Raw genomic sequence first — 23973 nt, forward strand, 5'->3', positions numbered from 1 at the left:
GCATCCCTCAGTTCCAGCGTCCTGATACAGAGAGTATATGGAGTTGCTTCTTCCTTTTCAGACAAGCCTCAGGAATGCAGCCCGGGGAAGAAGGAATGTTGATACAGTAGTACCTACGTCTTAGACGGGTCATTTTATAAAGGTACCTGGTTCAGGCAGACTCTCCAGAGCTGTGGAACCAGGCCACCCGCAGGCCCCAAGGCCCCACTGAGCTGGCCAGCACTTCCACACGAGCCTTGGCATATCAGCTCAAAGCGCAGACAGGCCAGGGCATCCTGCAGGCCCATGGGCAGCCTGAGGACTTGAGGTCACCATGAAGGCTTACCAGGCCTGGACATGTGTGAGAGCAGGTTGGACCGCCTGATGTGTCCACAGCCGGCCCTGCACACCTGGGCTTTGATGTGGGAGTGAACACACCTGTGTCACGTGACACTGAGTGGCCTCAGGTGGCCCTGCAAAGTGTAACTGAGCGTGAGGGCTGCCCCATCCCTGCTCCTCAGGCTTGGGGGTTGGGAGGGGGGAGTGTGGGGGCACAAGCCTGGGCTGTCGGCCGGGAGCCGGCCTTCCCTCAGAGGCCGGCTGAGGGCCAGTGTTGTAAATGTGAGCGATAATCTGCCTGAAAGCTAACTTCCTCATTTTTGTAAATTAGTAGGCATTAGCCACCAAATAATCTGTTTTCTAATTTTTATTTATAAAGTAGTAGTCACTTCTTTCTGGAAAAACCTAAGTTGAGCTAGTAGTTTGTGCCATGGTGACTGCTGATTTATGTATTTGCTAAAGGTACTTTTGTATCTGCTGTGTATTATAGCAATAAAAAAAATCATTTTGTTAGGGGAAAAAGAAGCCAACTGCCACTCTTTCATAATTTGTGGGTTTGATTTAAACACCATCTTTCTGCACTGTACATTGTTCTATAACAGAACAAGTCCTAAAATGTCATCAAGCTGGGAGCTGGCAGCTCACGCCTGTAATCCTAGATACTCAGGAGGCTGAGTTCTGACGATCATGGTTCCAAAACAGCCAGGGCAGAAGAGTGTGAGACTGTTATCTCCAATTAATCAAATGGAAGTGGAGCTGTGGCTCCAGATGGTAGAGGGCTAGCCTTGAGCACAAAAGCTCAGGGACAGCACCCAGGCTTTGAGTTCAAGCCCCAGGACTGGCCAAAAAAAAATAAAAGTCACCAAGCTACCTCTGTGCTTCAGGCTCACTCAGAATAGACAGAGAAGGAGGAGACAGTCGTGCTAACTGTTACAAACATCTCTCATTTCTTAGGCAGAATTTTACGAAATGTCAAGTTGACCCGTGGAGCCAGAACCTTCTTGCGGACGGGGAGACTGTGGTACCAGTGAGTGTTGGTCGGGTGGTTCATCATGAGCAAGCTCCCGTGGGCCAGCTGCAGCCTGACTGTGTCCCCCCGCCGGCCACCAGGCTTCCCTCGGGAGGCCTTGTGCCGGAAGAAGAAATCCCGGCAGGCACCAAAGGACACGGAGGCAATGGGGCTCCTGGGGGCCAGTTCCCTCTCATCGTCCCGGTGCTCTCCAATGTGATCACAGCCGTCTTTATACCTGTGATGGGAAACAAGGACAGCATAGAAGAAGAGCCTCTCCCCCCGCTGCAGGAAGCAGTGTGCCGAGGGCTGCCCCCGCCGTGTTTCTGGCAGGGCCCTCAGGTCAGCCTCGCCTATGACCCAGGCCCACCTGTCCTGCGTGCAGGCTCACAACACGTCTCCTAGTCCCCAGCTCTTGCATGTAAGCCTGCCATACAAAACGATCGCTCCCTACACATAGAATAAAACCCCCATTCTTGGCCGTCTGGCCCTGCCTATCTCCAAGTACACTCTGTACCCCACTCCTCCCTCGCTCTTTTCAGCCACACCCCAAAGACCCCTGTTCTTCTCCAGATGCCTGTGGGCTTTGGGGTCTCCACTTAGTTCCCAGGTCAAAGGTCACAGCCTCAGGGAACGTCCTGTAGAGTGACCTTGTCTTGGCCTAGGCTTTGTAGCCAGGGAGATGCCAGGAGATGCCAGGCATCTGTGTGGAGGCAGGTGCTCCTGGCATCTACTGGGTGGAAGCCGAGCATGTGTCCCATGCCCTATGAGGCACACGTTTCCCTTCTACAGCCCCAACTGTCACAAGTGCTTCTACTGAGCCACCTCACCCTAGCCCAGACCCCTTCCAGGAACCGCTGTCCAAAACAACCTGGCCCAAAGAACAACTTGAACCAAGTATGACAGGACCACAAACTTCCCTTTGGAGAAGACACATAGAGAAAAAACACAGGCCACGCGTCAGGGCAAGGGGACACCTGTTGACGAGCACGAAGTTGAAGGTCTGTCCTGTCACGTCAGAGACTCGATCCCGGATGCGTTCCAGAACTGGAAGCCAGGGCTTTGGAGACAGCGTAAGGCCTGAAAACGTGTAGGTCAGCCCAGCATCACCATAGGTCGCCTGCTTCCTCGGCACATCATGCCATTTCCCAAACACCTGCACCCTTGCCAGCGCACCTGTGCAGATGGAACATGGCAGTTCACTCATCCCATAAAGCCCTTGAGATGCAGACGAGAGTGTGACACGCTGGCTCCCCAGGGTGTACACTGCCTGCTGTTGACCCCACCTCAAGCATCACTGTGACTTGCCCCAAATTTTCATGGGAGCTTAGTGAATCTTGCTGAGTGTGGTAGTGCATGCCTATAACCCCAGCTTGAGGAAGCAAGAGTTGGACTCTTGCCTGGGCTACAAAGACTCAGTCTCAAAAAGAAAAATGTGGGCTGGGAATGTGGCTTAGCAGTAGAGTGCTTGCCTTGCATGCATGAAGCCCTGGGTTCAAGTCCTCAGTACCACATAAACAGAAAAAGCCAGAAGTAGCGCTGTGGCTCAAGTGATAAGAGTGCTAGCCTTGAGCACAGAGAGGCTGTGAGTTCAAGCTCCAGGACGGGCCAAAAAAAAAAAAAAGTGACTCTTGCCCTATACTTAAGAGAAACATGGATCACTGTTTCCTAAATACTCTTCACAAGATTTTTGAGCAAGGTTTCATTTTGTCACCTGTGAGGTTACACAGCCCAGGCTGGGCAAGGTCAGTGAGCAGGCTCTCAATGGGTGGTCCTGGGGCCCAGAGCATCCGTGTCACTTGGAAACTAGAAACTAGGCTGTGGGAGTGGACCTGCATTCCAGCTTTGCAGGAGCAACAAGGTTCCCCCCACCCCACCCCCCAGGCAGCATTGAGAACCACTCAGCATTCAGATAAAGGACTTACTGCGTGTATAGCAGCGTCCTGCTCTAGGGCTTCTAGCCCTCACCTGCACCTGACAATCCCATGAAAACTTGTTTTATGCCTGGATCTAACCCCAGATGTGTGCATCGGGCAAGTGTCCCACCACTCAGTCACATGCCCAGACCTAGATTTTCCTTTTTTAATATTGAAATCCAAACGATTCTGATTCCATTGGCCTTACACGGAACCCAGCCTGTTTTAACTTTCCTCAGTGACTTAGCAGCAACCAGGCAGATTTCCCCTAGTCTTCTATTGTCTACCGGTAGACAGACAAATCCTGCTTTTCTTCTGTTCCCTTCCATCCCCGATTTATAGCCCAAGCCCTTCACCAAATCCATCAGGAATTCATAAATCCTCTGAGTTCAGATTTTCCAAACGTAAGATCAACGCAGCCTTCCCCTTACCAGTAAAATACTCCACATCTTGCTCCAACTCGCGGAAAATCTTGTCCGCCTCTGCTTTGCCAAACAGGATGGTGTAATCACAGTTCAGACCCTCCCCACGAATCTGCCTCCAGCTCAGGCCTGCCTGGTGGCTGGTGTCCCCGGGGGTCTCTCTCCTGGGCCTCTTCTCTGCCATTCCTCCATCTTCTCCTGCCTCTTCTCTGGTGGGCTTTTGCTTGGCTGTTTTTCCCAAAAGGACCCCCGGGGCTGGCTTCTGTAGGAATCTGTCCATCCCGGCCTTTCCTTTGGAGGTCCGTGGTGAGGCAGGGACCAGGTGCCTTCGTGCCCCAGCTCCGTCCCCAGTGGATCACAGCGACCATCATGTGGAGGAGGTGCCCATTTCACAGACACAACAGCCAGGGCCTAGGAAGGAAGCAGAGCTTTAGGTTCCCGGCATCTCCCACGCCTGGCTCTCACGATCTGCTGGCCCTTCCAGGCGCCAGAACTTTGAAAAATGGCAAGACCTGCCTTTCTAACCCCAGAATCTGCAACACCACAGCCCAGTATGGAAACCCATCCAAACCAAACCAGGATGCCCCTGGGGGCGGGGGAAGGTGCCCAAAGTCACCCCTCGAAGGAGTGACTGCCTCCCACCCCCCCCCCCCCCCCCCCCGCCCCGCAGGGCCGAGGGAGTTCAGGGTCCGGGCATCGGCCCCGCAAATCCCCAAGCTGCTGCAGGAAAATCACCCGGCCCGGAGCTCCGCCCGCCAGTGGGTGGATTTCCGGCCGGCTGGCAAGCTTGGGTCCCTGGGTGATCCCCAGCGCCGCCTGCAGGCCTGCCCGGGCATCGCAGGGCCCTGCTGTGGGGCCTGCCTAACATCACGCAGGCGCGGTGAAGCCCTAGAGGCTGCTCAATGCTCTTCAGAGATTTTGGACTTAAGAGTTGGGACAGGGCGTAAGGACAACAGCATGTGGTCTCAAAGCGTCCTGTTGCCGGTGGGAGATCCATAAATGAGGCCATCTGGCTCTCATTTCTTCCCCCCTCCACCCCAGTCTGGGAGAACCGTGATCTCTCCTCTGTCCCTATGGTTTGCCCCAAAATTTCAAATGAATGGGAGTGTGTGTGTGTGTGTGTGTGTGTGTGTGCGCGTGTGTGTACCTTTTCATGTCAGCCTTCTCCCAGTTACTATAACATGTGTCTATATCTTGGGGTGGGAGGCTCTAGCTGAGTTCCATTACCCTGTTTACATGACAGAGAAGACTCACTGGAACTGCCATTCAGCCAGATCTGGTAAGCCTGAAACCAATTGCCTCAAGCACTCAGGGACAAGTGTCTACCAGAATCTTTCCGAGTCACCAGCAGCAACTCCCTTACCATTCCGGCATTTGCCTTAGGCAAAGCCTCTTGGAACTCCCTCCCCCAACCCCTGCTCTAACTTTTTCCTAGCCATTTTGTATCCTCTCTATTAAGTATTAAGTGTGGGCCTGGGAAGGTGGCTCAGTGGTAGAGTGCTTGCCTTGCATGCATGAGGCCCTGGGTTCGATTCCTCAGTACCACATAAGCAGGAAAAAAAAGTATTATGTGTGATCTGAGAATTAATATTAGTGGGATAAAAGAACATACCAAGGCCAGGCACTAGTGGCTCATGCTTGTTATCCAGCTACTCAGGAGGCTGAGATATGAGGATCACAGTTCAAAGCCAGCCCAGGCAGGAAAGTCCCTAAGACTCTGATCCTGAATTAACCACCAAAACACCAGACGTGGAGCTGTGGCTCAAAGTGGTAAAGCACTAGCCTTGGGCAAAAACTTGACCTTAGTAATACTTGGAAATTAAGCCAACAAAATGGACGTACTTGTGAATTTGTTATTCACTAAATTCTAAAATTATGGAAGGACACAAGGGTGTCAGTCTAGGTTTCCAACAGTGCTCTCACCACGCAGGATAAATGTAAGCAAACTTCATATACACACCTAACTTTTTCAAGGCACCAAAGTGCCTTCATCTTGTATATTGTTATTTTCTGAACTTCATTTTGCTTTTTTCCCCCTTTTAACTCAATTATAACTATTATCTGTCCTGTTTATGACCAGCCAGCCAAATTAGGGAGGTGAATTTTTATCAAAGGAGTAAAAAAAATAAAACCAACTACCAGGTGTGCTGCTTGTTAGGAAGATACATCTTTATCAACAGAGTTAAAAGGAATTAAGTCCACCTTTGGAGTGGGAGTTTTCCACTGACCTCATCAACCTCCTCCAACTGTATTGGTCAGCCATCCCTCATCAGTCCCGACCCCAGCCAGCTGTGGGGGGGGGGAGGGGAGTAAACCTTTTATAAGAATTAAAGAATAGCCCCCTTTCTAGCCTTGGTAATCAATCATACTTAGAATGTGAGCCTAACTCCTTGATAAGGAGGAGTTAGGATCCACACTCCCAAAGGTCTATGCAGAGAGAGGGAGGCAGGCACAGGAGAAAGATTGCTGGTGGCTCACGTCTGTAATCCTAGCTCTTCTGGAGGCTGAGATGTGAGAATCGCGGTTCCAAGCCAGCCCGGGCAGAAAAATCTATGACACTCTCATCTCCCATAAATTAATCAGAAAAAGCCCGAAGCCAATCTGTGGCTGAAGTGACGCTAGCCTAGAGCACAAAGAGGCTCAGGGACGGCGCCCAGGCCCAGAGTTCAAGCCCCAGGACTGGCAAACAAAACAAAGCAAAAACTAGCAAACTGCTCTACCTAGCTCTGGGTAGAGGAACCGTATTGCACTTTGTGTGTGTGCAAAAGTAAGTTGCCTTGATGAAATCTCTTATCTCTGTCCATTCACTCCAGATTTGGGAGAGTAGTTGAGTTTCTAACCGAGGGGTCAGGCAGCGCAGTTTCCCGGATAAATAAAACCTTGTGCAAAATGTTTTCCCAGCTCAAAGTCTTCACCCTCAGTACACTGGGTGGTGGAAAGTAGATTAGTAACTATTATCAGGCTCACTTCACCCCAAGGCACCCAGGTTTCAGTTTTTACACTGCTGAGGGGTGGAGTCAAAGGGACAACACAACGGAGGAATCCAGCTCAGGCCTCCCAGGTCCCACCTTCCCCGGGGGCGAGGCGCCCATCCCCTCCGGCACATGCGCACTGGGTCCCCCGGCCCCTAACCACTACCACCACCCCCGCCTCCATCCCGCTCGGAGCATGCGCGGGCCGCTTGGCGCCAAACGCAGACCCGCCCGCCGCCGCCGAGCGCGCCAGCCTCGGGTCCCTAGGCACCGCGCGTCCGCTCCCTCTCCGACTCCGGGATGATCGGCCAGAAGACTCTCTACTCCTTCTTCTCCCCGAACCCCTCCCGGAAGCGACCTGCCTGCAGCCCCGAGCCGGCCGCCCCGGGGACCGGCGTGGCTGCCGCAGCTGAGGAGAGCGGCGAGGAGGCGGTGAGACCTGACGAGGGGCCTTGTCGGGGAGCTGGGAACGAGGCACAGGAAAGGGGAAGAAAATGGGGAGTCTTGCCTGTCCGAGGGGGCGTGAGGTGCACCGCTGACTCGCTCCACCGGAGCCTTGCGCTCCGCACGGCTTCCACGTGTTCAAAACAGCCGCCGGCGTCCCTCACGGGCCGCCATGCTGGGAGCCCGGCCAATGGAGTCGAGCCTCGGTGGCCACGGGACCCAATCAGCGCTGAGCGGCTCCGCCCTGCGGAGCCCGCCGTCCAATTACAGGAGCGAGGGGGCCGGACCGGAAGGGTTTTGCCGCGAAAAGGCCACGTGGGGCGCGTGAGGCGGGTCTCGCAGAGCGGGGCGCCCGGGCCCGGGGTCCCCTTCGCGGGCGGCTTTCGTGGGGGTGTCACGGGCTGGCTCCCGGCTCCTCTGCGTTTTAAGTTTCGGTTGTCTGGCTTGGCTCCTTCCTGCCCCACCAATGGGCGTCTTTTGCCATCCACCTTTGGGTTGGGGCCGGAAGCTAGGGCCGGTGCGGTTCGTGACCCGCCTTTGTGGGGACCCCTTCCAGGCCAGCCCTGCCAAGAAGATCCGAGCCGGGCAGGATGAGCCGGGCACGCCGCCCTCTTCGCCCCTGAGCCCCGAGCAGCTGGGCCGCATCCAGAGGAACAAGGCCGCCGCCCTGCTCCGACTCGCGGCCCGCAACGTGCCGGTGGGCTTCGGGGAGAGCTGGAAGCAGCATCTCAGCGGGGAGTTCGGGAAACCCTACTTCATAAAGGTGAAGGAAGGTCACGTTTCAGAGCCGTGCCCCTTGGGGCGGCAGGCCTTGTCTTGTTTAGGAGGCTAAATTTCCCAATAGACTGTACCTTTCACGGGCTTTTCTTACCTTCTCCAATAGTCTTTTCACAACAGAGGGCTGCAAATAACGCCTTGGTGTTTTGAATCCGGAACACTTTTATTGGTTAGAGTTGTTAAACCCTGTAAGATAATAACATTGTTGAAGCCATTTAGTTTGCTCTCCAGGAATGGCTGGTGTAGTAAAAATCATCACAGACTGAGCTAGGCTTGACTCTTTCGAGAAGGGGAGGAGAAGGAACTGGTTGGACCATCAAGAACTCAAGGCAGACAAATCCACTTAGATGCGGCCCTGGATCCAGCCCGGAGGAAAGAAATGGGCAGGTTAAGGATTGGGGGCGGGGCGGGGCAGGGCAGGCAGATGATTTTTGTTGTTGCTGATTTTTAAATGGGTTTGGATTTAAAACATGATAGGGAGCTACTTGCTTTTTTACTGAGTTCTTCCCCCTTTCTCCCCCCCAAGACTGATTTTAATCTTATTTTTAAATTAGCTAATGGGATTTGTTGCAGAAGAAAGAAAACATTACACTGTTTATCCTCCCCCACACCAAGTCTTCACATGGACCCAGATGTGTGACATAAGAGATGTAAGTATCATTGGTACAATTTATTAGAGGAGGGATTAGTTCTAAGCACTGGAGTTAAACTGTAATTAGTAATTCAAGATAAATAACACAAATCCTGATGTTCCACTGACTATATGTATGTGTATGTATGTATATATATATATATATATATATATATATATATATTCTTTGTAACTTACTGAAGTGCTGTGTTTGTAGCAAGTAAGAAAAGACCTTTTCTATAGTATTAAGTATACGTTAAGTATAGATATATATACATAGACACCTTTATTGTATATTACCCCATATTATTTCAACGATCATTGGTCTTTTTTTTTTTTTTTTTTTTTTTGTCGGTCATGGGGCTTGAACTCTGGGCCTGGGCGCTGTCCCTCAGCTCTTCAGCTCAAGGCGAGCGCTCTACCACTTGAGCTACAGCGCCACTTCCGGTTTTCTGGTGGTTTATTGGAGGTAGGAGTCTCACGGTCTCTCCTGCCCGGGCTGGCTTTGAACCGCGATCCTCAGATCTCAGCCTCCTGAGTAGCTAGGATTACAGGCGTGAGCCACCAGCGCCCGGCAATCATTGGTCTTTTTTATTTTTGCTACAGATTATGGATCTGGGGAATTGAGGGTGTGTATTCAGAGATGCACATATAATAAGTATTCTGAATAACAGGCAAAAAGAAGGACAGTGTAGCTCAGTGATGGAATTCCCCACCTCCTCCCCCAAGCTCTTGTATTTAATTTACCTAGCACCAACAAAACAAAACTAGGCTGTCCAGTGGTAAAATCAGTATGCAGTAGTTTTTTGTGTAATGGAAATCCACTAGGAATTGCCTAAGCTCTTCATTTAATAGTTTCACCATCCTTTCACATTGCCCCCAGCTGCCTGATTGCTAAATTAACTGGCAGAAGAAAGAAAATGAGATCAGGAGATCCTCTTTTCACAGGATAGTACATTCAGACCCTACCCAGTTAAGAAAAAGACTTCAATCTGTATAATTTGACACAGAGAGACTGCCTTTCTGGTGTGGGCATTTTGTAAATAGACTCTTTTCAAAAGTCCTGTGGTTTATATGGAGTAAGTTGTGTGGCCATCTGGCTTCAAAATTATCCTTTCTTTCTCTTCTCTTCTTAGTTCTTAAATGTACTTTCATTTTTTTACTTGATACCTAGTAATGGTACATAGTTGTGGGGTATAGTGTGACATTTTGATGCCTGTATACAAAGTGTATTATCTGATCAATGAAAGTGGTATATGAGCTGGGTGCCCATGGTTTGTGCTTGTAATCCTAGTTCTCAGGAGGCTGAGATCTGAGGATCGCAGTTCAAAGCCAGCCTAGGCCAGAAACTCTGTGAGATTCTTTTTTTTGGGGGGGGGGTCCAGTCGTGGGGCCTGAACTCTGGGCCTGGGCGCTGTCCCTCAGCTCTTCAGCTCAAGGCTAGCGCTCTACCACTTGAGCCACAGCGCCACTTGTGGCTTTTTTCTTTTTGCTTATGTGGTGCTGAGGAATCGAACCCAGGGCCTCAGGCATGCAAGGCAAGCGCTTTACCACTGAGCCACCTTCCCAGTCCAGCGCTCTACCACTGAGCCACCTTAGAGCCACCTTCCCAGCCCCTCTGTGAGATTCTTATCTTTAGTTAACCACTAGAAAACTGGAAGTGGGGCTGTGGCTCAAAGTGGTAGATCACTAGACAAGCAAAAAAGCTCAGGGACAGCACTGGGCCCTGAGTTCAAGCCCCACGACAGCTCCTCCTCCCCAAAATAAAGAAACTGGTATGTCCATCACATGTTTGATGTGCGTCATTGCTTATCGCTGGGAACATTCATATCTTCAATTCCATCTGTTGGTTACCTATTCAGTTTATCTGCCATAGTCACCCTGTTGTGCTATAGAATGTTATTACTCTTAGCCAACCACACCTGTAGCTGTTAGCCATCTTCTCTAGCTGCTCTTTCCCCATCCCCAGGCTCCTAGAACTACTGTTCTCTACTTGTGTGAGAGTAATTATTTTTATACATGCTCTAATTTTATTTAATTCTACCTCTTGACTCTTGGCCTGCCTTTGCCAATTCATCCTCTGGGTAGGTGCTGATTGCCAACCCAATCACTCCAGTCTCCTGTTGGAAGGCAGCCAGGCTTCACTTGCATGAACTATGAAAGTTGAGTTCGAAAGCCCTATCCTCAATAAATAGGGCGGTAGCCTACCTCCCAACCTGGCCTCTGTGTCACCCCCTGGTTTCTGCTTTTGAACCTACTTGGAGCCATTTGTGACACCATGAAACCTGTTGCCTACCACCTGTGTGATCATTTGAGGTGGTTTCTCTTTGCAGGGCTAATTGCTCTAAATCAAGTAGACCTAAAGCAGGTGAATAGATGGTCATGCCTGATGATTCCCGAATTTTTGGTTTTCATTTTAGAGAAACAATGGAATATAGCTTCTTGTTTAAAGTTTAAAAAGCAACAACAACAACAACAAAAACTGGTCTTCTTCAGTACTAGGTTTCTCCTTGTTTGAGTATCAATGATCAATATAAACCAAAAAGAGGTATGGATCTGGGAACAGTGGCTTCTGTCTGTAATCCTAACTCCATGGAGGTGGAGTTCGTTTATTTCAGCTCAATGCTAGCCTGAGGAAAACGTTCACAAGACCCCAGATCAGCCAGTAATCTGGGAGTCGCAGCAGGTGCCTGTCATTCTGGCTGTAGAGGAAACATATATAGGAAGATTGTGGTCCAGACATAACTGAGACCCTAACTGAAATATAAAAAGCATCAATCTCTGCTTCTCTAGGGATCTGATGGGAGAGCAGGGTGGCTTTGTGGATGAGCATTAGTACCAAGCAAGAGAAGCTCAGTATCAGTCTTCATCAGGGATCAGAACCCCAGAAGTGGACAGCTGCCCTACAGGGCCTGTACCATAGAGAAGATGCTGCCAACTAGGCTCCAGGTGTGGAAACAGCTTTCTAGTCCTTAGGAATGCTTGCAGCTAGATTGAAAAGGTACAGATGCAGAGGGTAGGGGTGGCAGCAGCTGGGGAAGGTTGAAGAAGGCCTAAAGCAGGGAAGATTAGGCAGGCACAGCAGGGCTGCATTTCAACATCTTAGGTGGGCACTGTTGCTGCTTCTTGCCGCCTACTCCACAGCTCTGGGACCTGACCTCATTGTCCTGATTTCAGCTGATCCAGGTTACAGGTCAGCAGCTATCTCTGCTCCTGTTGGTGAATTTGAATTGCTTTGACTCATTGAAAGTTACAGGGGATGGATCTGCGAAGGTTCAAAATACATTGACTGAAGCTGCTCTGTTGTGAATTCATATCACACTCAGCTCCTGAGTGTAAGGATCTGAGCTAGATCCCTGCAATGGCTTCCTGAAATGGGACACCAGCCAGCTGCTGCCCGGGAGTGGGGCTGAGCGCCAAACTGATTTAGCAGATGCCCATGCGGTGGGACACACAAAGGCAGGGTGGTGGGTTGGGCCAGTAATCGGCTTCCCTTCTCACTGTCTTGTCCCTCCCCATATCTCTGAGCCAGGTGATGCCTCAACGTGGTTAATCCCTTGTTGCGTCATGTTCACAGGTGAAGGTTGTCATCCTGGGACAGGATCCCTATCACGGACCCAACCAAGCTCACGGGCTCTGCTTTAGTGTCCAAAGGCCAGTCCCTCCTCCACCCAGGTAGAGTTGCTTTACTATTCCTGGCCAGTGGTTGCTGCTTGCAGATGTGAACAGAGTGAATGACTAGTGACCTTGCTTGGGGAAGCTTCCTTCCCTAGGCTCTGAAGCTGGGGTTCTCAGCCTGCCACTGTGGATAGTAGTCACTTGGGACTACTTCACTGTGCGGAACTGGGGCTGGCCTGTGCACTATAGGAAGTCTGGAGGACTCGGGAAGAACCACTGCTCTGAGGGGGATTGTATGCCATACACACAGAGGACAGATAAAAAGCTAAGCATCGAGGGAGAGGCTGGTCAGTGTCCAAAGGCCTTGTTGAGTGCTAGCCTGTCCCTGAGTCCCAGCAAGGTCTTGGGCAGGTTCCCCATCTGTGCTGGGTGTTTATCACAGAGCTGAGCTCTGGGTGGCCCTTCCTTCTAAGGACCGGCTTTACCTGTCCTTTTCCCACACGTATCTTCCATAGTATCATCAGACTTGAGCAAGTAGGCAGTAGATTGTTTCATGTGTTCTCTTGGTTCTTTTCTAGTTTGGAAAACATTTATAAAGAGTTGTCTACAGACATAGATGGTTTTGTGCATCCGGGCCATGGAGATTTATCTGGATGGGCCAAACAAGGTAAGCCGGCCCTGCTGGGTATATTCTGACCCGACACCAGCCATCTTGTCTGCTGCTCATTAACATTTTGTTTTAAGCTACCATGAATTGCTAGGTAGCATTAATAAAATGGCTGAGTAGAGAAGATATCTGTGTACATGTATATTAACAATACATGCCTTTCATCTTGCAGCCCAGGCTGGCCATGAACTCACTGTAGCCTGGGCCAACCTGGACCTTTTTTTTTAACATTTCAACAAGCAGGAAAAGAGAAGAGTGTTATTCTTGGCTTCTTGTAGTGATTTTTGTTTCAGTGGAATACTAGGGTATATTCTTTAATGTTCTATGATTGTTTAATATCACTTGTGATAGTCTTAGATGGTTCTGTTGATATAACCCATGTGTACTGTTGCAAGATGCTGAGGGCAGAGATGATAATCAGGTGCCCTCGAGTGCCCAGAGTTTATCCTGTCACAGTACCACCTTTTCTGTGTCCTGATTTCATGTAGCTCTTGATCCATTGGTTTCATCGTCCTGTGTCTGATCCCTGCTGTGGGGGCTGGCACCGCGGTGGTGTGCACCTCCTCACCTGCCTGTGGCCTGTGTTTGCAGGTGTGCTTCTACTCAACGCTGTCCTCACCGTCCGGGCCCATCAAGCGAACTCCCACAAGGAGAGAGGTTGGGAGCAATTCACTGATGCGGTTGTGTCCTGGCTCAATCAGAACCTGAGCGGGCTGGTCTTCTTGCTTTGGGGCTCTTATGCTCAGAAGAAAGGCAGTGCCATCGACAGGGTAGGCTGGTTTTTGTCCCTGGAGACACCCCCTCCCCCTGCTGCGAGCCCCATGGGAATACATGTTAGTTACCAAAGCGCTTAGAGTCTTGGAGCCGAATTCTGTTACAGCAATGACTGGCTGTGCATGAGGAAGGAACTGGCCAGCCTGAGGCTTAGTGGCACAGGCAGAAAATGCCATGGGCAGAGGCGCAAAGGTCCCCAAGTGCCATTCTGGCTCCGTGCAGATGAGGCAAGGCTCCAAGGGGGTAGTCACTGAGCCTGAGCTGGGATTGTGAGCGCAGTGTGAGCATGCCACAAGCACTGCGTGCCCTGTCACCTGTGCACCTACCTGCTCGCTGAGAGGAGACCTCCTGAAATCCTGGTCCCTTCCCCTAAGTCCACGCATCTGAGTCCAGTCAACTCTGCCCCTGTAAGTGTCCCATTCCTGCCTGACACAGTCACCTCTGCTCACACTCCCAAGCCAGCCGCCAGCATTTCTCTGCAGGGCAAGCAGGCAGGTTAACAGTGGAGGCAGGTGTCTGCAGAGGAAGGAGGGAGAGAGGACTTGCTGACTTGGGAAGGATGGGCAGGGGGAATTATGGGTAAGTGCTTCCTCTGTAAGTGAGGTTATAGGCTTACCCGGGCAACCCGGGGCATCTGAGGCCTTCAGCGAGACAGGTCCACCCCTAGTGTCATGTGAACTTGATTGTGCCTAGTCTCCCTTTGTGCAAACATTTCTGGGGTGGGTGGATAAGCTTACCCGAATTTGTTTTGGATCTCTCCCTCAGGGTTCTGGGGCTGGAGCTCAGTCAGCTCAGTGTGTCCACACCCGATGGTGGTAGCATTCTAACCCAGCAATAGAAGTCTACAGACTTCCCTCGTATTTTTTTTGTAATTTTTTGATATGTTGAAACAATATTCAGCTTAGGCTAGCCTGCAACATAGTCTTGGGAGCTGGGATTATAGATACACTATCACACCCAATTCTCTTTTCTCTTTAGTGAAGTAGACAGCCTAGGCACTGACCCTGAACTCAGCACCACTTCCAGTTTTCTGGTGGTTAATGGTAGTAGATAAAGAGTCACACAGACTTTCCTGCCTGGGCTGGCTTTGAACAGTGATCCTCAGATCTCAGCCTTTTGAGTAGCTATAATTACAGGTGTAAGCCACCAGCACCCAGCTAGCTTCACTTTCTGATACATCTATGTGTTCACAAGCAAAGAACGGTCGAGTGTACAAACCTGATTAAATAGCTGCTTTGTCTACAGAGGTTGTATGAGGGAACACAGTACTGGGTTCTTTTAGAAAAGGAATGGCAGGTAACACATGAGAACAGTTGCTATTTAAGTAGGTAAGAAATGTGCATGAAAGTGGTTTCTTGTCTCTGCCCCAGGCAGGTTTAAGGCCAGCGTCACTGTTACTCAGAACATAGGTAATCATGATTAGTAGGCGCATCCTTGTGTAAGGTAAGAGGCTTGCACATGAGGATCAGGCTACAGGTGTCTGGAGAAGCACATCACACTCAACATCCTCCTTCCTGTTACCCCTTTCACTCCTCAGTAAGAAAACACCACTCGGTGCACACCTGTCCAGCCAGAAATCTGGTACCTGCCATGCACAGTACCCACCTGTTTTCCTGCACGTGGCAATCCTTCATACTTTCCTGCATGCTTCTGTCTGTCTCTGCTTCTCAGATGCCTTGCACCCTGATGCCCTTTTGCCTTGCTTCAGCTCTGATCTGCTTGTGCTGGGCGTGCTCAATGCCTTCTCAAGATCTGGGCTTACTTAGGCTGCCCAGCTGCTTTGGCGATGGTCTCCAGCCAGCTTCTTGGCCCTTACTCTTTGGTTTCTCCTAGGAGCTATAAGCTGGCTGAACCCCCAGTATCTTCCATGGTGCCCCACTCCCTGCTCATCTTTGTCCAGCCTAGGGTCTCTTTTCTTCCCAGCAGGCTGATTGGCTGGCTGACATGCCTTTCCCAGCCCAGCTGTGCTGCTTGCCAGTGTTGTGAAGTTGGTGGCCCTTCCCATAATCCACTGTGTCAGTACTCCTCATCTGCTCCTGCTCTGAAATCAGAACTAGGCACTGTCATGGACTGCAGAGCAGAGACCAGAACTCACGCTGTCTGGCTCTGCTCAGTGCTCCTGACTGTGTTCCACTGTGTCTGTGCTGGGCTGCTTCCTTTCCATTTTGTAGGTTTAAGTGCAAAACCCATTATTTCAGTACAGATAAGAATAGGAGTTAAAGGGGCTGGGAAGGTGGCTCAGTGTAGAGTGCTTGCCTTGAATGCATGAGGCCCTGAGTTGGGTTCCTCAGCACCACATAAGCAGAAAAAGCCGGAAGTGGTGCTGTGGCTCAAGTGGTAGAGCACTAGCCTTGAGCTGAAGAGCTAAAGGATAGTGTCCAGGCACAGAGTTCAGGCCCCAAGACTGGCAAAGAAAAGAATAAGGGTGAAAGCAAAAATGGCCAGTTGTGTCCCCCACGCAGATGAACTAGAGTTGACATGTAAAAAAAATCGAAGCACTTTTTGGTCCTAGAGCTTGAACTCAGTCCTGGTTGCTGTCCCTGAGCTTTTCTTGCTCAAGGCTAATGCTCTACTACTGCAGCCACAACTTTTCCTGTAGCTTTGTGGAGGTTAATTGGAGATCAGAGTCTCACATACTTTTCCTGCCGAGGCTGGCTTTGAACCATGATCCTCAAATCTCAGCCTCCTGGGTAGCTAGATTATATTTAGGTGGGAGCCACAGATTGTGCTACCTAATACACAGGCAAGACAAAGAGGAATTGCATGGTTGTCTTTACCCATCCCTCATCTGCCACCTTGTACTGTACTCTTTTTCAGAAGCGGCACCACATCCTGCAGACCGCTCATCCCTCCCCACTGTCCGTGTACCGAGGGTTCTTTGGGTGTAGACATTTTTCGAAAGCCAATGAGTTGCTGAAGAAGTCTGGCAAGAAGCCCATCAACTGGAAAGAGCTGTGACCCCACGCAAAGGGGCAGTCTGACTCCAGGGGTGGTTTTGAAGAGCTGCTGTGGAAGTGTTTGTCACTTGTGGGGTCATTGACATTCAAGTAGGCTGCACAGGGCCTGCAGCCCTATCCAGCCAGAAATAGCAGTTCCTCTAACCATCCGCACCTGCGCCTCCCATCCAGGCAAGATAAGGGCCAGGCGGCTTGTCCTGAAATCCACACTCACTTGAATCCCACTTTTTTGGGGGGTGAAAGAGGAGACTTGTAGCTTTTGGGCCCAACAAGTAGTTTGGTTCTAGCTGCTCCTTGTTTTTGACCTGCTAGATAGACTTTATAGGTTCTGGGGTGCATTGTTTAGAAAGCTTTGAGTCTATTTCTTTGGAAGTATGGGCCAAGGTGGCAAAGGGTGGGGTGGGCAGGGTGGGGTCCCTATTCTTCCCTTGTTGGGAGTGGAGGGGAACAGGCAGGAACAGCGGATGGGTCTCCGTCCTGTTCTCTGGTTGTTCTCTGGAGTAAGTGGGGGAGTTTGGACCCAGAGAATGAAGGTTTTGTTTTAGTGTAGGGTGGGTGAATTTTCTAGGGCTGTGAAGAATCGGCGTTCCATATCAGCAGATTGCTGCACACTTTGGGTTTTTATTTTTTGGGGGGGGTGTATGCTGGTGTGTGTGGGTGTGTGTGTAACTGGGGATCAAACCCAGGCCTGTATACCTCTGTGCTATATAACCCCAGCCCCAAGTGCCTTTTTTTTAATGTACTGAAATCATTTTGGAGTATATTTTTATACACTGGAGTTTTTTGTTTTAAATACAAAGTACCTGTGTAGTTGGGCAGTGTTTCTCAATTCTTGTTTAAGAGACAATCTTTATGGGATCCCATCTCCACCTTGGATCCTGGACAGTGGGGTTAAAGTGTTAACTCTGCGCCTGTTGTTAATAAAAGATGGTTGAAGTTTTCCTTGGTGCTGACTGCTCTTTGGCTCCTGGGAAGCCCTTGGCCCGCCCTTGTACTTGGCCTATCAGGTTGCCATAGTAACCATTGTCCCCAGTCAGTGCCTCTCCCTCTTCCTCTTTCTGCCCGGCCAGGCCTGGAGCACCCACCCCTAAGTGCCTGGGCAGGCTAGCTTGGAGTCTTCTGGGGTCCCCGAAAGTGTCAGCTCTTAGCCAGGAAAAGGACTTCCTTGGGAACCTTGGCACGTCCATGCTGCTTGTGTTCTGCCATACCCTGTGACTGTTTCTAGACTCTTGAGAATGGATGTGTGTGGGGTTTGGAGGTAATGGTGGCTCCTTGGCCTGCTAGTATGGAGGCTTGTAGCTGGGGAAGGAAGCAAAGCATGATGGGAGAAGGGGGATGGAACTGTGTGCCATCCTGCAGTATGAGATGGGAGACTTCACTCTTGACTGGAAACTGCTTCTTCCCTGTGCCTTTCTTCCCTTGTCTATGAAAGGATTATGATTCTTTGGGGGCAGCAGGAGGCTCAGGAAGGAGGAAGAAGTCTCCTCAAGACTCTCTTACCTGGGGCAGAGGTGAGGGGGGTAAGGTTTTTACACCCATTAAGCTCTGGGACCTTTCTCCTAGCACAGTGCTGGGCGTAGGGAGAAGCAGCTACTGTAAGAATTGAAGAAACAAGACAGCAGGATGCTTTTAAGAATATCAGAACCAAGCGTGATGATAGACCCTGAAAGGCCAGCACTGGAGGCTGAGCCAATAAGGCAAGAGTTTAGGCCAGCCTGGGCCGCAGACAGAGCATCCCAAATCCAAAAGGAAGAAAATGAAGATCAGTATTGCTATGTCATATGTAAGGCATATCATGTACATTTGTATATGTATGCACATATACACACAATATATGTGTGACTTCTATCTCCAGTAAACCACACAAAAAGAAGTACACCTGTGCCTCAAGTAGTGGTAGAGTGCTAGCCTTGAGCAAAATAGCTCAAGGACAGTACCCAAGCTTTGAGTTCAAGCCCCAGAACCAACACACAAGTACCCAAAGAATGACTCTTGGAAGTCAGTTACGTAAATGTCATCCTGCCAACTCCTGGTTGCAAAATAATTGTGTGAAAGTTCGCTATGTGGTTTTGATCTGAGTCTTGCTAGGGGCAAAGTCAGACTGAGTTGATAGGATTTTTGTTGTTGGGTTTTGTTTTTTTTTTGGGGGGGGGGTCCAGTCGTGGGGCCTGAACTCTGGGCCTGGGCGTTGTCCCTCAGCTCTTCAGCTCAAGGCTAGCGCTCTACCACTTGAGCCACAGCGCCACTTCCAGCTTTTTTCTTTTCTTTCTTCTTTTTTTTTTTTTTTTTGCTTATGTGGTGCTGAGGAATCGAACCCAGGGCCTCAGGCATGCAAGGCAAGTGCTCTACCACTGAGCCGCCTTCCCAGCCCTTTGTTGTTGTTTTCTAAACAAGCCTTAGCTTGTTAGCTATATGCTACAAAATATATCCTTTTCTACTTGGAATTCACTGTCTGCTTCACTTTGCTTCTGGGACTAAAAACTGAGAAAGGGTTTTTAATGGAGAAGCAAGCCTTTTTGGCATACATGTATGCCATGGTGATAGTAACTTCATTCTAGCCAAACCTTCCAGACGGATGAAGAAAAACAGAGAGGCTTTGGGCTACTTGGGAGAAGTCTTCTGTCTTGGCGTAACTTGAGGACGGGCTGGCTGGAACCTTTGCCTGCTGGGGAGTAGCTTTTTCATACTTCAAAGTCTCTCAATGTGAAGTTCTCTCGGAGGGTGGGCAGGATGTGGCTTAGTGGTAAAGTACTTGCCTAACTTGTTGGAGACCCTAATCCCTATGATCCCAGAACCTGAGAGGAACATTCCTATCCCCAAATTAGAAGCAGTGGCTAATCCGGGGCCCAGAAGATGGTATTAGGGATGGAACCCAGGGCCTCTGGAAATACTAGGCTATACCAAGTACTTCAGGGAGTTGGTTAGGCCAAGAAATCAATACTTCCAGTTTTTTTTGCTGGCTTCTCAGTGCACATTTCCTATTCCTTTCTCTGAAACGTGGGGTGAGGAGAAGAAAGACCAGAGATTCCCCCCCACCACACACACAATACTTATTTATGCAGGGCTGGGTGTTGTAGCTCAGTGGTAGAACACTGGTTTAGCCTGCTCAAGGCCTTGGGTTTCAAGTGGCAATTTCATGATTTTTTTTTTTAATTTTGGCAAATCTCTGGATAGATCTGACCTCCTGGATTCAGGGTATATTTGAAAAGATTGATGCTTCTATCAATATCTTCGTGTGTGTGTATGTGTGTGTGTTTTCCAGTCCTGGAATTTGAACTCAAGGTCTGGGTGTTATCCTGAGCATTTTGCTTAAGGCCAGTGCTCTACCATGAACCACAGCTCCACTTCTTTTTATGCATGTTTAATTGGAGAATGGAGACTCACAAACTTTCCTGCCCAGGCTGGCTTTGAACCACAATCCTCAGATCTTGATCTTTTTGAAAGTAGTTAAGTAGTGAGAAAGCTCAGCACATTTAATTTTTTCTCCATGTGATGAAGTAGGTGATTAGAACTCTGATTCTTGAAGTCCTGGGGCTTGACCTCAGGGCCTGGACACTCATTGTCCCTGAGCTTTTTGGGTCAAACCTAGCCCTCTATACCACTTGAACTACGGCTATACTTCTGGCTTTTGGGTGGTTAATTAGAGATGAGAGTCTGACAGACTTTCCTGCCCTAGCTGGCTTTGAACTGCTATCTTCAGCTCTCCTGAGTAGCTAGGATTACAGATGTGAGCCACTAACATCCATCTGAGAGACAGTTCTGAGTGAACTCTGGTGCTTTTGCCCATTTCTTCTGCTTACGGATGAGAAGCTTGGGACCTCCCTGCTGCTGTCTATTCCCTGTCAAGCACAATGCGCTTTTGTGTGGCTTCAGCTCTCCTGGGTCTGGAAGTGACCTATATCCCATATGTTTTGGAACACTAACCAGCCACAGCAGGTGCAGATTTCCTCTGCTCTGCCCCCTTCTTCCCAGCTAGGGCCACCTGACCCGGAATAGAACAAGCTTTTTTTTTTATTTTTCCAAGAAATCAGAAACATTCTAGTAAGTAGTGATCTTGTCTAGAGAGAGAAGAGAAGAGACGGCTCCCTGCTCCCTCCTCTCAGGCCCTTTCTCTGTGGGCCAGGTTCTCAAATGACAGACAACCTGTCATTTGACAGTGATTTTGCTGAAGACAGGTATTTCATGCCCAGATCCCCCTCTGTGAAAGAAATAGAGCTATAGGGTGGAGGAGTGGAAGGTAGCACTCCTTGGAATGAAATGGCCTGCACAGTGCCCTGGTGAGGGACATACGGCCTGCCCCTCCTCCCCCTTCACCTTACTGCTGCCAGTCAGGGCTTTGAAGGTTAAATGCTTCAGGATATTTTTAAACAGCTGGAGCTGGTTAATCTATGAAGTGACATTTAGTCACAGTCTACAGCAGCCAGCAGGTTGCCATTCAGGCCTTTGGCAAACAGGCATAGATTCAAGCCCTCAGGGTGGACACTGTGGAAAAAAGGAGGCCCCAAGAACACAACAGAGAAACATGGGAAAAGCCCGGCAGAGGCAATAAAGGGGTAAGTCAGCCCTCAGCCCGCCTCAGCCCGCCTCATCAACTACAAAGCCAGCATCCAAGGGGGCAGGAATTAAGTAGGTGTCACAAAGAGGCACTTGGGGTTTCTGAGGGACCCTTTGAGGTTACTGCTGAACACGGTTTGTGTAAAACTTTGTGATCTTGAGTCCTGTGCCCTCACAGTATGCAACTCTTAATTCTGATCTGTCCCTTTACTATGGTTTTTAAATTTGGTGTGGGCCTCTGTGCACATGAAGTGACCAGCCATTCTAGCTTGTCCAGGACTGAGGGGGGCAATCCTTGGACTTAGGGCTTTCAGTTTAAAAACTGAAAGACAAATAGTTGTTTCTAATTGCATTGTTGTTCTAAGTGTGCCTGCAGGTTCTTTACCAGACCTGATTTTCTTCACGGGGAAAACTTAGCTGATCGGAGGGGCTGGTATCTCCCCAATCTGCGATTTCCTTTGATAAGCTGTGGATAGACAGAGGTCATGGGTGAAGGTGTTTTCTTTGTTCCTGTTCAGAGGTTATGTAAACTCTCTTGTCCTCTGGTACCTTTACGTCTGAGGCAGAAGAAATCCGATCATTGTATAACGAGACTGTAGGGCTACGTACTATGGGGCTACCTACCCAGTGACATAGATAGATGTCGATCTTAAGCTTTTGTAGGGGTAGAAACTGGGATAACTGGGTAGTTAACTTTGGGATAACGTCTTCTATTGTTTCCTTTGTATTTTGAGTTGAGTGTCCATTTGAAAGGTGGGTTTGTTTATCTGGACCCAGAGGAACCTGGATGCAGTTGGGAGCGCATGAATCTGAAAACTGCATGCACGTGTCACGTCTTGTTCACGCAGCTCTTCTTGCTCTCATAGTGAGTGACACATTTTTCCAGGCAGCTGGGTCGTGTGTGTTTTATGCTGGGAGTCCAACCTGGGCACAGTGGGGAAATGGAGGTCTCAATTATTGGGTAACTGGAATGTGTCAGGTGTTCAGCTATCTGACCTCAAATAACTCTGGGGACTGTTCTGGGAAGGAGATGTTCTTTATTTCATTCCACAGGCCAGGAAGCAAGATTCAGAGAATTTTTTTTTTTATAATTGGCTCAGACCAGTCAGATGACAAATGTCACCTCCTCTTCCCTTCCCTCATTCCCTGGCCTGTGCTTGGTCCCAGCAACATCAATTCAATTTACCCAGGGTTTGTATCACTCTTTTCCAACTAATGAAAGCTCCACCTTTTTATTTTATTTTTGTCGGTTTTGGGGCTTGAACTCAGAGCCTGAGTGCTGTCCCTGAGATCTTTTGCTCAAGGCTAGCACTCTACCACTTTGAGCTGCGCTTTCAGCTTTCTAGTGGTTCATTGGAGATAAGAATCTCACAGACTTTCCTGTCCTGGCTGTCTTTGAACCTCGATCTTCAGATCACAGCCTCCTGAGTAACTAGAATTACAGGCATGAGCCACTGGTGCCTAGCTCCACCTTGTGTGTGTATGTGTGTGTATAGCTCAGTCTCAACAAGATTCTTCACAAATCAATGAAACAGCTGGAATAGACCTGCTGTTGTACTTATTCCCTTTGGGATGCAGTAGTGGGGGTGGGAGGAAGGGATGTGGAACGCACATGCACGTTCATATATGTGGGTTCACTCAGGTGCCGGGGAACTGGCTCAGTCCTGGCTTTTGTGGGTTGGTTGGGGTCTACCCTGTGCCCACATTGAATTATAAAACCCTTTATAATCAGACTTGTTTTTTCTTTTTTTGGGGGGGGGTCCGGTCATGGGGCCTGAACTCTGGGCCTGGGCGCTGTCCCTCAGCTCTTCAGCTCAAGGCTAGCGCTCTACCACTTGAGCCACAGCGCCACTTCCGGCTTTTTTCTTTTTTGCTTATGTGGTGCTGAGGAATGGAACCCAGGGCCTCATGCATGCAAGGCAAGCTCTCTACCACTGAGCTACCTTCCCAGCTTCAAAATTGTTTTTGTCAAATGCTCACTTGCTGGGAAGAGGTGGAGTGAGAGAAAGAAAAAAAAAAAATCAGAAGTTGGTGAGAAATGAGGGTACACCTGGGTTTTAAGTCCTGTCTAGCCACCCAGAGCTTACCCTCCTGTCACCTGAGATTACCCACAACGCTGCCACCTGTGATGTGTCCCTGTGGAAGAGCCAGGGTGCCTTGAGGGCTGAGGGGATTGAGCCTGCAGCTCCATGCTGAGGAAACTCAGGCAGATCTCTAGTTAGGTAGAGGGTGGGCTCTGCTAAGCACGCAGACCCCTGAGCTAGGCACAGATCTGCGCCTCCTGTGTATCAGGGGTCTGGCCTTGGCATCAGCAAACTTATGTCCATCCCCAGTAGTTCCGATCAGAGAGAACTCTGGATGAAATACCCTGACTGCCAGCTTTGAAGGCAAAGGGACATGCTATCGTCAACAAGGAGACCTGGGTAGGCCTGAGGTGGGGCACACTGAAGCCAAAGGCAGAAAAAGAAGCAAAAGGTAACCAGGCAGAGGAGATGGGCAGGGAAGAGATCCTTCCAGAATGTTCAGGAAGCAGATTGGCTACTTACTGCCCGGGGTGCTGGGTAAGATCAATTTCTCGAACCCTGAGCTCCTTTGCAATAAAGCAAGACTGCTCGTGCACTGATGTCACTGGATGGAGATAAAATGCTTGATTCAGAGCGTCCCATGTAGTGAGGGCTACAAGCATTAGCAGATAGTACTCAGGTTTTTTATTTTATTTTTTATTTACTTATTGGTTGGTCGTGGCACCTGAACTCTGGGCCTGGGCACTATCTCTCAGCTCTTCACCTCAAGGCTAGTACCCTACCACTTGAGCCACAGTGCCACTTCTGGCTTTTTTCTTTTTGCTTATGTGGTGCTGAGGAATCAAACCCAGGGCCTTGTGCAGGGAAGGCAAGCACTCCACCACTGAGCC

At 49.7% G+C, this 23973-nt stretch overlaps 3 protein-coding genes across 7 annotated transcripts in view; 2 read left to right on the forward strand and 1 right to left on the reverse strand.

Moving 5' to 3' along the window:
• Positions 1–865: 865 nt before the first annotated feature.
• On the reverse strand, positions 866–4418 carry LOC138829825 (DNA oxidative demethylase ALKBH2-like). Of its 3 annotated transcripts, none has more exons than XM_070026353.1 (4): positions 4401–4418; positions 3675–4076; positions 2305–2503; positions 866–1565 (listed from the first exon to the last, which is right to left on the reverse strand). In XM_070026353.1, the coding sequence occupies exons 2-4, from the start codon at positions 3943–3945 to the stop codon at positions 1262–1264; spliced, it is 774 nt and encodes a 257-aa protein (XP_069882454.1). In that variant the 5' UTR covers positions 3946–4076; positions 4401–4418; the 3' UTR covers positions 866–1261. The 3 variants fall into 3 exon arrangements, with proteins under 3 accessions (XP_069882454.1, XP_069882453.1, XP_069882455.1); XM_070026352.1 differs by lacking the exon at positions 4401–4418 and adding an exon at positions 4182–4289; XM_070026354.1 differs by lacking the exon at positions 4401–4418 and having other exon boundaries at positions 2305–2407; positions 3675–4289.
• Positions 4419–7429: 3011 nt separating this feature from the next.
• On the forward strand, positions 7430–17433 carry LOC138829806 (uracil-DNA glycosylase-like). The gene is made up of 6 exons (XM_070026322.1): positions 7430–7844; positions 8413–8508; positions 12067–12164; positions 12686–12774; positions 13366–13544; positions 16366–17433. Exons 1-6 carry the CDS (start codon positions 7548–7550, stop codon positions 16504–16506), a joined length of 900 nt encoding a protein of 299 aa, XP_069882423.1. The 5' UTR covers positions 7430–7547; the 3' UTR covers positions 16507–17433.
• Positions 17434–20953: 3520 nt separating this feature from the next.
• Positions 20954–23973, forward strand: part of LOC138829826 (acetyl-CoA carboxylase 2) — an 82976-nt gene continuing 79956 nt past the window's right edge. For all 3 annotated transcript variants that reach the window (XR_011372746.1, XM_070026357.1, XM_070026355.1), the window contains exon 1: positions 20954–21058. The gene's annotated coding sequence lies outside the window, so the exon portion shown is untranslated. The remainder of the gene's footprint in view (positions 21059–23973) is intronic.

This window comes from Dipodomys merriami, unplaced genomic scaffold, assembly GCF_024711535.1.
Source record: "Dipodomys merriami isolate MVZ:Mamm:240054 unplaced genomic scaffold, mDipMer1.0.p SCAF_177, whole genome shotgun sequence".
NCBI classification, from domain to species: Eukaryota; Metazoa; Chordata; class Mammalia; order Rodentia; family Heteromyidae; genus Dipodomys; species Dipodomys merriami.